This window comes from Sprattus sprattus, assembly GCF_963457725.1.
Source record: "Sprattus sprattus genome assembly, chromosome: 11".
Taxonomy (NCBI): Eukaryota; Metazoa; Chordata; class Actinopteri; order Clupeiformes; family Clupeidae; genus Sprattus; species Sprattus sprattus.
The window spans coordinates 14,311,892-14,325,250 of record NC_137909.1 but is presented as its reverse complement, the minus strand read 5'-3'; the positions used below and the strand labels follow the sequence as shown (position 1 = coordinate 14,325,250).

At 42.5% G+C, this 13,359-nt stretch overlaps 1 protein-coding gene across 1 annotated transcript in view; it reads left to right on the top strand.

The window, feature by feature from the left end:
* Positions 1-5,130: 5,130 nt before the first annotated feature.
* The window catches only part of map1b (microtubule-associated protein 1B), a gene marked incomplete at both ends in the record, with an annotated part of 32,793 nt that continues 24,564 nt past the window's right edge, over positions 5,131-13,359 (top strand). Inside the window, 2 exons of the mRNA XM_080847307.1 lie at positions 5,131-5,317; positions 8,832-8,933. Of these exons, the coding sequence (XP_080703433.1) occupies positions 5,131-5,317; positions 8,832-8,933 (289 nt within the window). The remainder of the gene's footprint in view (positions 5,318-8,831; positions 8,934-13,359) is intronic.

Below are 13,359 nucleotides of genomic sequence, written 5' to 3'. Positions count from 1 at the left end.
GTCGGAATCATTGTGTATGTTGCCATGGCGATTATAGCAGCTTAATCTAATGCCTTATTGTAGCAGGGGGCAGATGGCACTTGCTGTGGCAGAGCGCCATGGCAACAAACTCCATTAGGTACCCTACCCCTGGTTTCTCTGTTTCTGTGCTGGAACATCTGAGACATGTTAAAGTCAAAATGCTCCAATTCTCTCAGCTGTACACTGCTTGTCATCTTCCTCATCAAATCTCACAGTTTTATCACTTTGGGCGTGGTGTCTGCGTCGGTGTGTGTTTTTGCTTGTGTGTGCTTTTGTGTGTGGTGTCTGCGTGTGTTTGTGTGTGCTTTTCTGTGTAATGTCTGGGTGTGTGTGTGTGTGCTTTTCTGTGTAATGTCTGGGTGTGTGTGTGTGTTACCTTGTGCTGTGTCTGTGTGTGTGTGTGTGTGTGTGTGTGTGTGTGTTTGCTTGTGCGTGTTTTGGGGTGTGGTGTCTGCATGTGTGTGTGTGTATGTGTTAGCTTGTGTGTGTGTGTGTGTTTTTACTCTTCTTTCATTCTTCCCTTATGTGTATGTGTGTGTATGTATGCGTGTGTGTGTGTGTATGTGTGTGTGTATGTGTGTGTGTGTGTGTGTGTGTGTGTGTGTGTGTGTGTGTGTGTGTGAGTGTGTGTGTACAGATTTTTACCTCCAGGATATCAGTAGTGATAAGTGATATACACAAGAATTACTACATTTTTCAACATTTTATTGGAGGTTCAGCTTTGTCAGTTAAGTTAAGTGAGACACTGACTGACTTATATCTTAAAACTATAAAACAAAGACTTTTATTACCTCAACCAGAAAAACTGAAAAAATATTAGACTTCCACAAAGATCAAAGATTACTACATCCTAAAACTTCAACTTCTAACACTAGCAAGTCCTCGCTACAATATAAATGTTCAAAGTTAAACACTGATAGCAACATCAAAACATCCACAAAGATCAAAGATTACTACAACACTTCTCAGTAGTGTAACATAATGCAATTGAAACATAATAAAAATAAGTCATAACGTCCTGTAACTTCAATTTCTAAGACTAGCAAGTCCTCGCTACAATATAAATGTTCAAAGTTAAACACTGATTACAACATCTAAATGATCATGCTTGTTTTCAAGATAAAGTGCATGTTCTGTTGATGACTGCAGATTAAAGCTTGCGGGATAGGTCAACAAATCCATGGAGCCACCGACTTTTGTGTGGATGACGATGTCGCCCTATACGTTCGACTGCCCCAGTGAAGTTGACTTAACGTTGGCTAATATACGCTAATGACATCATCACATAACATAGTCATTGACCGTTACTAGCTAATTTACCATAGCATAAATAACAGGTGAATGAGGTTTGTTGTGTTCTTCCAACCTTTTTGGAAGCCACACGGTTTCTCTCCCATTATTGCAGTGTGTTTTGTTTTATTTTCTGTCAAGTTATAATAAAAGAGTGTCCAGATATCTATTTATTTTTTCTTCCAGTTGTCCAGAGTGCAGAGTGCTTGAACTTCATCTAAAGTTTGTTAGGACGTCTCTTGCATGTCTGGGCATCTCAGGGAGTTCTAAACACCCCTACCTCTTTAGATGTTTGGCTAATTTTCCCCTTATGTTAAATGTATTTTTTCATGTGTAAATATTGGTTGGAGAAATAGAAGGGGCGCATACATATATATATATATTTTTTTTTTTTTTGCTAGGCACAGTTTTTGGCGACCGCCTTTGTCGCCTATAGGAAGGACCGGCCCTGCCTGGAGGGGTATAGTCTGGCCTAGGCTATTTTACACCCCCGGGTATAGTTTGGCCAAAGACAGTTTATCCCCGGGGTATACTCTGGCCTGGGCCAAAGTATACCCAGGTTTAATCTGGGAAGGGGTTAATTTGGCCTGTTACACCGGTACGTACACCGTTTTAACAGACATCTTGCTGTGACACTTTCTTCTTGAACATGACTCTGACTCTGCCCCTTCATAAATCTCAAGGAAACCCCACCTTCTCCACCTTCGTCTCCCTTGAGCATAAACCCGGCCCACTCCATCCGGGCCCCTGTTCACACACCTCAGCTGATGATGATTGGCTGCATGAAGATAAGCATGTTACATATTTGATGAGCCACCTCTTCCTCAGCTGTGGGTTATGAATGTTTGATAGGCTGCATCATCCACTCCAGGCCTTGGACAGGACAGAACACCAAGTCTGGTCTGGGTGTTAAACATTAATGTGGAGGTCTGATACATGGGTTGATTATAAACATCCTCCAGAGCCACTGCCAGAAGGCCCATTCATCCACTCCCATTCACAAATGCAAATACTGGGAAGCAAAGGAGAGGAAAGTATTGGTCAACTGCAGCTCTCTTTTACAGGTCATTTGCAGGTATGCACCCTTAGAGGATGTTTTCAGCAGGGGTATTGCAGGACTTCCTGATTAGTTCTTCACAATTCCACATATTTGTAAACTGTGGAAATCAACTAGAAAAAAACTAAAATGTTTGAAAATAATAAACAATATACTCGTCTGAAGTCTTCGACTTTGACTGAGGCTAGTCTATCTGTATTGTTCCAGGTAGGCAATACATTCTTAGCCAAGTAAAGACAAATGCAGCCAGTGTATGTGAGTGACAGTATATTCCTTTTCTGTATTGCTAGTGTCACCGCTTGCACCGGTTGACCGGGGTCTGATAACCGATCGCTGCAGGTTGTCTGTTACGTCGCTTTGGATAAAAGCTTCTGCTAAATACCAGTCCTTTACCTTTATCATAATGCCACCTCATGTAGTTGCAGTTGCAAGCACATTCAGAAACCCTCTCGTTTACAGTAACAAGGTTGCCATGGGAGCATTTCCGGGCATCTCATCAGTGACTGTGGGGTGCTGCCAGATGACTGCTCTGTTCTGCCTGCTCTAGATGCTCTGCTGCCAAGGACTATACACTTTGTTAAATGCTGACTCAGATCTGAAACACATATTGTGCTGGTGGATCCATACTGGGACCAAATTAGGGCCATACTGGGGCCAGATCAGGGCCATACTGGGGCCAGATCAGGGCCATACTGGGGCCAGATCAGGGCCATACTGGGGACAGATCAGGGCCATACTGAGGCCAGATCAATGCCAGCCGGCTTTAAAATCTCACAGCAACAACAACAGCAACAACCCAACAATTATATCATCAAAGCAAGACAGAGCATGGCCTACCTCATCTTCAGTACTCCTGCTGGTGGCTGCAGGTGCTACAACAGTGATTAATGTATTAATTTAATCAACAAAGTTCTATTTCCATCACATTCAATTATAACCACATTGATTATTTTAGGCTGTGACACACATTCTGCATTCTGTGTAGGCTCGGTCTACTTGGTATCGGCTTTGATGTCCCTTTAAAAGTCATGTCTTATTCTCTCTTCATTCAATTTTCACACAGACATAGGGGGCTCTGTGCATGAATGAAACAGATTTTTACCAATAAAAGGGCATATAATGACAGTGGATTGGGCAGGGAAAACCCAACGAAAGAAGAAACAGAAACAAAAGCGCAAACACAGATCAGACAGAAATATAAATAATAGATATAAAAAGACTGAGACAGACAGACAGACAGATATATAAATTATAAATATAAAAAACAGACAGACAGAGAGACAGACAGACAGACAGACAAACAGACAGATAGATAGATAGATAGATAGATAGATAGATAAATAGGTAGATAGATAGATATAGTACTTACAGTTATCAATCATTTTCCTTGACTCTTACATTATACTTTAATCACATCATATCCAATTTTCTTTATTTTCATTTCAAGTTTCTTCCCAGATGCTCAGATGTTTTTATCTTGTCCTGCATATGTGACAGCAGCATCTCTAAACCCCTCCGTTTTGTGTGTTTACAGTAAGCTGATGTTGTTGGTCCACTTCCCTGGGGAGTTCTGTTACTGCAAAGTGCACACCTCTTGGTGCATTTCATAACACAATTTACACCCACAAGAGACGTGTGTGTGAGAGAGGCTTCATTTACTGGTTCAATCGCTCTGTAGGGGACCATTTCATTGCCATTTGAGCACACAGAAACGGACAGACAAGGGAATATTAGTCCCTGAAGGGAGGATCTTTTTCTGTATGCCAGCTCACAAAGTATGCCTGTAGCAATGCCACACTGTGCATCTACAGTAAATTATGAGGATATGAATACCTTTCTTGCACTGTAGATGTAGGCTAAGAGATTATAACATATTGTGTGAGTAGAACATGATGTTGAAACTTATTATGGTAAAGTCACTGTTAGATTTTGGCAGTGCATTCATATATCTCACTGACTTGTTTGTTGGTGTTCAAAAAATGAGACAACAATAGGAACTGCAGCATGAATTGATTCAGATTTTGTAGCGATTTGATTTGATTCAGCTTGACCCAGCTTGGTGTGTAAGGAAGTGTTAAGTATGTCTACATGAGGTGTCTCTTTTGTAGGTGTCAACAGAGTTTATTTTCCACCGAGAGGTCGTCCATATACCTGAGGTTTGATGGAAACACCACCATGCCTCTCTCTTGTCATTGCTGTCTACACTTGGAATTAAACCCACAGTAGTCCAATAATCTCCAGAGTGCTAGAGATCACGCTGCTACCAATTGCTTGGATTACCAGTTGATGCAGTCTGATAACCTTGAGCAGTCTGTTCAAATTCAAAACGCCAATGTACAATGCAGAATAAGTCTTTATTCACCCTTCTAGGGTTTCCCCAAAATGTTATTCTAAGTTTCTGAGACAAATCTACTTAATATTTTGTTCTTTGACCTTGCATAATTTGAAGTAACAGCATGCAATTGGTGTTTACACGCGATATAATATACATGCGGAGTGGCTTCCGCTGATTTGGTTTGACGCGAATTACATCAATCGGGCGAGAGAACCAACGAATGCACGCACACCGGTTTCCCGTGCCTCTCCGTGTTGCTGAACTCAGTGACACGCGGTGTCTGACGGTATAAAAGAGCGAGCCACTCCCTCTGAAGCTCTTACTGTACGACTGGTGGCATCCGTTCTCGCCCCTACCATACCGGCGGAGAGTGTGTTGAGTGTGTGTGTTGTGCGCGTGAGTGAGGGAGTGCGTGCGCCTCGAGAGGATGGCGACGCTCGTGGAATCCGCAGACATTACAGAGCCCTTATGCGGCAGCACCTTGAAGATGTCATCCCCATCCCAGTCTAACCTCTCCTATCGCTTTGATGACAGCAGATTTTATCTGCTGGTGGTGGTCGGTGAGATCGTTAGCGAGGAGCATCTGCGGTGTGGCATTGCAGACATTGAAAAAGGTAAGAAAGCGCTAGGTAGAGTGCTAAAAGGTAACCGCTGCTTTTGTTTGGGCAAAGGGAAAGCAAGCACGCCGTGCTGGGTGTATATAAATCCGATCGCAGTTTCGGATTGCCAGTCTTGTTTTGTATCTCCACAGTGTTTACGTTTCAATCATACTTTGGCATTACATGTCAGTTTGTGTTCCAGCAACATATGTTTTAGGACCTTTGGTTTTTCTGTGGATTTCACAAGGGACTATGTGCCTCACTCATGCCTCACTTTGGATTGGATATAGCCACTAGCTCATTGTTTTCTAGTGCAGAGTGATGGAAAGAGTAGCGCAGCCCCTCCCTGTTTGATAACTCGATCTGCAGGTACTCCAGTAAAAATCAAGCAAATGGCAATCAGCCATAGGTCTCGGAACCCCTTCCTGGACTGGGCTGCCGCTCGGCACGTATGTTCACCTATGTGTGAAACGCATCGCGCCTTATAACTCCGATGCAATTATGTAGTTGTGTAGTTGTCAGTCCCTCCCATGCGTGATTGAGTTTTTGTTTAGCTGTGGGGAATGATTCAGCATCTTAATTACACATGCGTCAGAAAGACGGAGCATCTTTGAGTCTGCGTCAGTGTACGGAGCAACACCTTGGGTTTTGCTTGCTTTTGTCATGCTCTACTTGTCCTTTGTCTAGGCTTTTCTCATGACTGAAATGTTTACATAGATATTGCCCTACTTCTGAATTAATTCGTTTTGTCCCCGAAATATTTAATCACTTTTTTTTCATGGAGAGGTACGCCTGTGATTGTGTACAGGCTGCTGTCATCATTGTGAAAGGCAAATATTAACTTGTTTTGCAAGGTGAAGCTCGCATATCTTAACAAAGCATTTCCAGTGGCTATCGTTAGTCGTAATATAGCATAGTGAATCCGACAAGCTGATAATACGATATTGGCATGATGCTCTTGTTGCTCAGCATCTCTTGTTATCTCGCGTCTCTCTCTCATCCGATACCGGCTAGTGGGCGTGGCCGAGGCCGCACTGCGGTCTGTACGGAAAGTCAAAGGGGGCCTGTTCTGCTTCGAAAGGCAATTCAGCGACAGCAATTGTCATCACTTGCTCAGACTTAAAACTAAATAGGGAAGTGCCTTGTATGTACTCTCTTAACTCAATAATGCTTTTTGTCGCTGTCTGAATGTAACTATGTGAAAACCACATTTATTTCACCATTATTTTTTTCATGCAGTAGGCCCAACTCACAAAAACAACAGAAGCTAGACCAGACAACGGTCTATTGATGCATGTACTGTCTGATTCGTCTAATTAAAAAAAAAAAAAAGCCATGTCATTGTTTAATCAAGTAAGGTTTACATTACATGAAAAAAAATCTGTGTGTAGTATGTAGAATGCTACAGTGTTAGTGTATCATCTACATTTATACATTTAGGCCTTTGTTAACATCTCTCTATAAAATATATGTCTTCTTTTACTTTCATGCCACCCTGTCTTCCAAAATGCACTCACTCACTCAATTTAGTTAAACTCCATTACAGGTATTTATTAACAAGAATGTTTTTATAATTTTTTCCAATAAGTTAAAATTCAGTTTGGAAATGTAGTAATTTGACTATTATAAAGGCATTTAATTGAAATTACCCTAATAAGGAACAACAATCCAAACTGTCCTTTGAGGAAATGAGTAATCTGGTGATGTGTTTTATGAATGTGGGGAAGTGGTACCCAGGCGCATAGAACGTCGCAGCATGACTAGTCGACTTCAAAGACAAACAGCTCCAGCCAGACACGTGGCCATCGTACACACAGTTTTATTTTAGTCTATTTAAGTCACATTAATGTTTTTTTTTATCACAGCACAGACAGAGCATGAACGGGATTGGTTTGTGTGCTGCTCGGGATGTAGAGAGGAGGAAATAGCCTACACACATAATCGCTGATTCTGGAACAGCCATGTGTCTGGCGATCTTATGCCACATCCCTGTGCCCCTGTCTCTCCGCCACTGTTAGCCGGGGGTTCCGCTGTTTCAGAGCCCAGAGGACAGGCAGAGACAGACGCAGAAAACCATTGAAAGGACAAAATGGAAATCAATCTGTCACTTGATCAGATAGCAGGAGCCGGACTCAGGTCCCCTCGGCCTCATGCCACACCCTGCTCAGGTCTCTCCTCTTTCAGTCACATTTGATCCAGCCCGAATCAGGGCCACATCAGGGCCAGATCAGGGCCTCACTCAGCTGCTGACTTGAAAATTGTTGCTCAGTATAGAGGAGAAATCCTGTGGTGTATGAGCCCAAGCTCAAAGGAGTCTAAATGACAAGCACCTCGACTCTGCCACAAAGAAGCCGTGTGCTTTAATAAATGCAAACCCCCAAACACATTCCCCATACAAACTCCTATATTAATAGCACTAGAGTTGGTCTGCTTCTTTAAAACCAACACTGTAGTTGAGTATTATAATGCTTGTGAATAATAATGTTCTTCACTTTTCCTTCAGGCAGTGTGTGTGTGTATGTGAAAAAAGCCCTGTAGAATGCCATTCCCTGGATCTTTTCTCTACTGAGGGATTTCTGCAGGTAGAAATGCTAAGTATGAGATTATTTTATAGGGCAGTATGTTTCCCCATATCCTATAATGGCCTGCTGAGTCTTTTATGATCCTGTCCTCAAACTCTCCAGCTCCAACAGATTTCCGATTTACATTTTAATCCTGCATTTTTCTGCTCTCTCTCTCTCTTTTTTTACCAGAAATCCCTTCTCTTTTTTTTAATGGTGTGTGTGTGTGTGTCTGTCTGTGTGTGTGTGTCTGTGAGTGTGTGTGTATATCTGTCTGCGTGTGTGTGTGTGTGTGTGCGTATGTGTGTGTGTGTGTGTGTGTGTGTGTGTTTGTGTGAGTTTGTGTTGGGATGTAAGTATGTTTTTGAAATCGGAAGGTTGTATTTCTGACAGGGGGAGAAAGAGTTGTTCAGATGGACAAAGGAACCCAATTGATCATTACTCAACCGAGAGCATCAGATCAGGCACCGTGCCTCTGAACATTTTTATAGATATTTCCAAATATCGACCAGTCAGAACTCTCGTTGCTCATTTGATCAGTGACAGGTGATGGTGTGTGTGTGTGTGTGTGTGTGTGTGGGGTGTGTGGTAATCCAATAAAGTGACATAGCACGTGTTTCAATTATTTTGGGTGACAGTGACCCTAGATGCACTCTCTGAATGATAGGGGGAGAAACAAAAAGCTGTGCACACTTAAACCCTGGCTTGGCAGAGGTCATAGGTCAAGGTGAGCCAGAGGCAAAATATAGAAATGTCTCCACACGTGATCTTTAAGCCCCTTTTTGACCTGTCAGGTGTTCATCAGATTTGGTTATTGCATGACTGAGGAAAACCTAGTGGTGGAAATATTTCAAACATTTAATATGATTCAATGATACAATGTTTTTATAGTCGTTGCCTAAATTAACCTGTTTTTAACGTTTACAACACTGCTGCATCACTGAGTTTTTAAATGTGCTTTTCTGTAGGCATCCGTTCATGGGACACGAACCTCATCGACTGCAACCTGGACCAGGAGCTCAAGCTCTTCGTGTCACGCCACTCTGCCCGGTTCTCCGCAGATGTGCGAGGTAAGGCTGACATGAGGGTTCCGTCGGGTTCTATGGAGGCCTTGGAATTGATAGTTCTAGTAAACTGTTGGGCTCTTTGTTGAACCCTCAGTAATCTGTTAGTGCTGTTACATTTTAAAGGTCCAGTATTAGTTGTTATGTTCCTCATGCAGATAATAGACTAAACCTGATAATGGACTGACCATCTTAGAGAACCAATGTTCATCAACAGCAACCTTACAGCAGGAACTACGCCTAAAGTTGCATCCATTAAATATTATATTACAAAATGAATTCCTATACTCTAGATTGGAAAATAAGGAAGCAAGAACCATTTAGGTTCCTCCTCAGTTCTATTTAAAAGTTGACAGTTTTAGGAAAGTTCTAGGAAAGACCTTTTCCACAGAGGCTTTAGTATGAGTTTTAAGGGGTTTTCCAAGGTTGAAAACAATTAGAAAGCTGATATTATTTATATAAATTAAATAATGTTTCGTGCTTTAAGAGGACTGGAGCTAATTTGGGCTTTTGGAGCATGACAGGGTTTTTGTCCTGCTTGTGTTTGTCCAGATGTGTGTGTGTGTGTGTGTGTGTGTGTGTGTGTGTGTGTGTGTGTGTGTGTGTGTGTGCATGCGTGGGTGCGTGCGTGCGTGCGTGCGTGCGTGAAAGAGAGAGAGAGTGAGAGAAAGACCATGCAAACATACAAACAACAAACAGGTTCACACGTCCACATATACACAAACACACGCCGGTTTATTAATCTCAGATGCAAATATCTATGTTTGCCATATCTATGTATTGTGTATGTAAACCTTGTGTTAAAATGCTAGCGTATGTATGTGTATGTGTTTATATGTGTGCGTGTGCGTGTGAGTGTGTGTGTGTGTTCCTGCATGGTGTTTGCAATGGTGTGGATGACTGTATGTACATGTGTCCATACAATGGTGGTGTGTGTGCTCTGTTATTTTATTACCTATTATAAAGGTGCCTCATCAGCAGTCATCCCTGTCTCGTCCTCCAGTCACCAGCAGAGATGATTTCATGATATCACAGCTGTGGGGGGTTCTGGGTTTGATGGAGTTGGTTCTGGTCCAGTAGAGGGGGACCAGTAAACACACCACTCTGTGATGTCACTGTTACAGTAAACAGTTCTCATTGGACTCAAGGAGATGGAAGAGAATATAGTTGTCTCTGTCGAAAGAGAAATAGGCTTCATTTGGTACTATAATACTATAGAGTACTTTTATAAATACATTTTGGGGATATTTAGGAAATAAATTGGCATTACTTATGCTTCATTTGTCCTCTTCTTGGCAGATCCAGCAGGAGCACAGACTGAGTGTTTAAATGAAGGATTAGAGTCAATAGTGTGTGTGTGTGTGTGTGTGTGTGTGTGTGTGTGTGTGTGTGTGTGTGTGTGTGTGTGTGTGTGTGTGTGTGTGTTGTGTGTCTGTGTGTGTGTGTGGTTTAAGTCAATGGTGCATGCGTGTTTATGAGTGTGTGTGTGTGTACGCCTGTTTGAAGTATTACCTGCACAGCTTGTTGTTCTTAAGGACGCTCCATTGGTGTGTGTTTTTGTGTACATTATCTCATGACACCAACTCGTTCATCTCCCTTCTTCCTCTCTGTGGTTGATGGACTAGAGAGAACCTGTGGTAGATCCCTTCAGCAGGATCCCTTAACACAGCCTTAAACAGCACCAATAGAATAGAGGAGACTTTCAGTTTGTTTTATTTACTGATACAGCACCACCAATGACCTAAACACAGCCTTCCACAGAAGTCATGGCATAGTGGAGACTTTCAGGTTGTTTTATTTACTGATACAGCACCACCAATGACCTAAACACAGCTTTCCACAGCACTCATGGCATAGTGGAGACTTTCAGATATTGGAACACTGCATATACCCTAGTGTGTGTATTGCTGGCACTCCAATAACCTGCATTGTTTTCCATCTGTGAGTTTGGTGGCTGCTGGTCAAGCAGATGTTTGTCTAAGATTGCAATGAGAGTGATATTATAATTAATGTTTCTGTGATGTTGCAGTGAGAGTGATATTATAGTTAAAGTTTCTGTGATGTTTCAGTGACAGTGATATTACAGTATAGTCAATGTTTCTGTGATGTTGCAGTGAGAGTGATATAGTTATTGTTTCTGTGATGTTGCAGTGAGAGTGATATCATTTAGTTATTGTTTCTGTGATGTTGCAGTGAGAGTGATATATTGTTTCTGTGATGTTGCAGTGAGAGTGATATAGATATTGTTTCTGTTATGTTGCAGTGAGAGTGATATAGTTATTGTTTCTGTGACGTTGCAGTGAGAGTGATATAGTTATTGTTTCAGTGATGTTGCAGTCAGAGTGATATAGTTATTGTTTCAGTGATGTTGCAGTCAGAGTGATATAGTTATTGTTTCTGTGATGTTGCAGTGAGAGTGATATAGTTATTGTTTCTGTGATGTTGCAGTCAGAGTGATATAGTTATTGTTTCAGTGATGTTGCAGTCAGAGTGATATAGTTATTGTTTCTGTGATGTTGCAGTGAGAGTGATATAGTTATTGTTTCTGTGATGTTGCAGTGAGAGTGATATAGTTAATGTTTCTGTGAGGTTGCAGTGAGAGTGATATAAATTTAGTTATTGTTTCTGTGATGTTGCTGGCTCTGAACTCTCAGTATCTGACCTCACAGCTGAATGCAGTGGTTTAGGTTTATGTCACGCTGTCTGCTCTGGGCGTTGGCCCTGCTTTGTCTTCAGGTCCCTCCCCCAGTGAGGTCTTTGAATGTCCATCCATCCTCTGTTCATGCATCCCCCATCTCCCTCTCTTTCATTAACATCTCTCTCCGCCTCTCCACCCTTTCTCCAGGCTCAGTTCATTTCATCTCCACCCTTTCGACACCTGCTTGTTTATTTTTGTGTTTCTTTGTTCATTCATTTGTGTGGCTGTTTGTTTCCTTGTTTCTTTGCCTCTTCAGCTGTTGATCTTGCGTCTGCCCCACCTTGTTGCATGTACCCATTGTTCCTACATTCTCTTCCGCTCTCATTCTTTCTCTCTTGGATTCTGTTCTCCTTTCTGCTTTTAGCAGTCTCGCCCCCCCATCCGCTCCCCATCCACTCCCCATACGCTCCCCATCCTCCTGTGAGTAGGTTGCCGTGCAACCCGGCACAGAGGAGAACTGTGGGTAATTAGCTTCTGGAAACTCCCAGCCTGTGTCTGTGCCAGATCTTTAGGCTGCTGGATGCGTGCGCACACAAACATGCACACACACACACACACACACACACACACACACACACACACACACACACACACACACACACACACACACACACAGACAGACAAACACACACACACACAGAAACAAACACACACACACATGTATAAAGTCCCCTCACTCCCCAAAGCAGACATAGATGCATAATGCACAAGTCTTCATTGAAGACACTGACACCTTTCCCCTCCTCCGCACACATACATGAACACAAATTCATACACACACACACACACACAAACACACACACACACACACACACACACACACACACACACACACACACACACACACACACACACACACACACACACACACACACACACATACACAACTCTATACATATATTGCAATGACACACGAGTATGCTTGCGCAAATATGCACTCTTACACACATACACACATTGTTTAATGAGCACACATATTCATGCATCTCTAGAGCAGTTAAACAGTAATGAGCTCCTGTATGGCACACATAATGTCAGAGGAGAGGGATGGAGATGAGAGAAGAGTGAAGGATGAGGGAGAGAGAGAGTGAGAGTGAGAGAGGGAGGTGACATGAAGGAGAGCGATAATAATGGGGAAGCTCTGACATTGAAAGGGTCAATGATAGTCTGAGAATGACAGGAGGAGAGAGAGAAAGAGAGAGAAGAAGAGCGAGAGAGAGCCGAGAATATGAGTGGGTGAGAGTGAAGGGGAGAAAGGGAGAAAAGGGATAATGAGCAATCGAGGGAGAGAGAGAGAGAGGGAAAGAGAGAGAGATAGAGACAGAGGGAGAGACAGAGAGAGAGAGAGAGAGAGAGAGAGAGAGAGAGAAAGATGACAATCGAGGGAGTCAGGCTCCGGTAAACCAGTGGTCAGTCAATCATGTTGGCCTGGTGTTAATTTTTATAGGGCGGAGGTGGCGACAACGATGGTGACAATGAAGGGATATGAAGATGACTTTCTCCCTCCTCCTGTCTTTTCACTTATTCAATTCGTCTCTCTCCATCTTTTTCTCTCTTGTCTCTATTTCTCTCTGTCAAAAGTGGAGACAAGGTGTCTGTGTGTAGTCCCAGTCTTCGGTGAGCCAGTGGACTTCATCAATCATTGCAATTCAATCTAATTCAATTTCATCCAGTCTAATCTAATGTTCCTCCCTAGTGCACCGAGCTAATGTTCATATACTGGCATATGCAGGA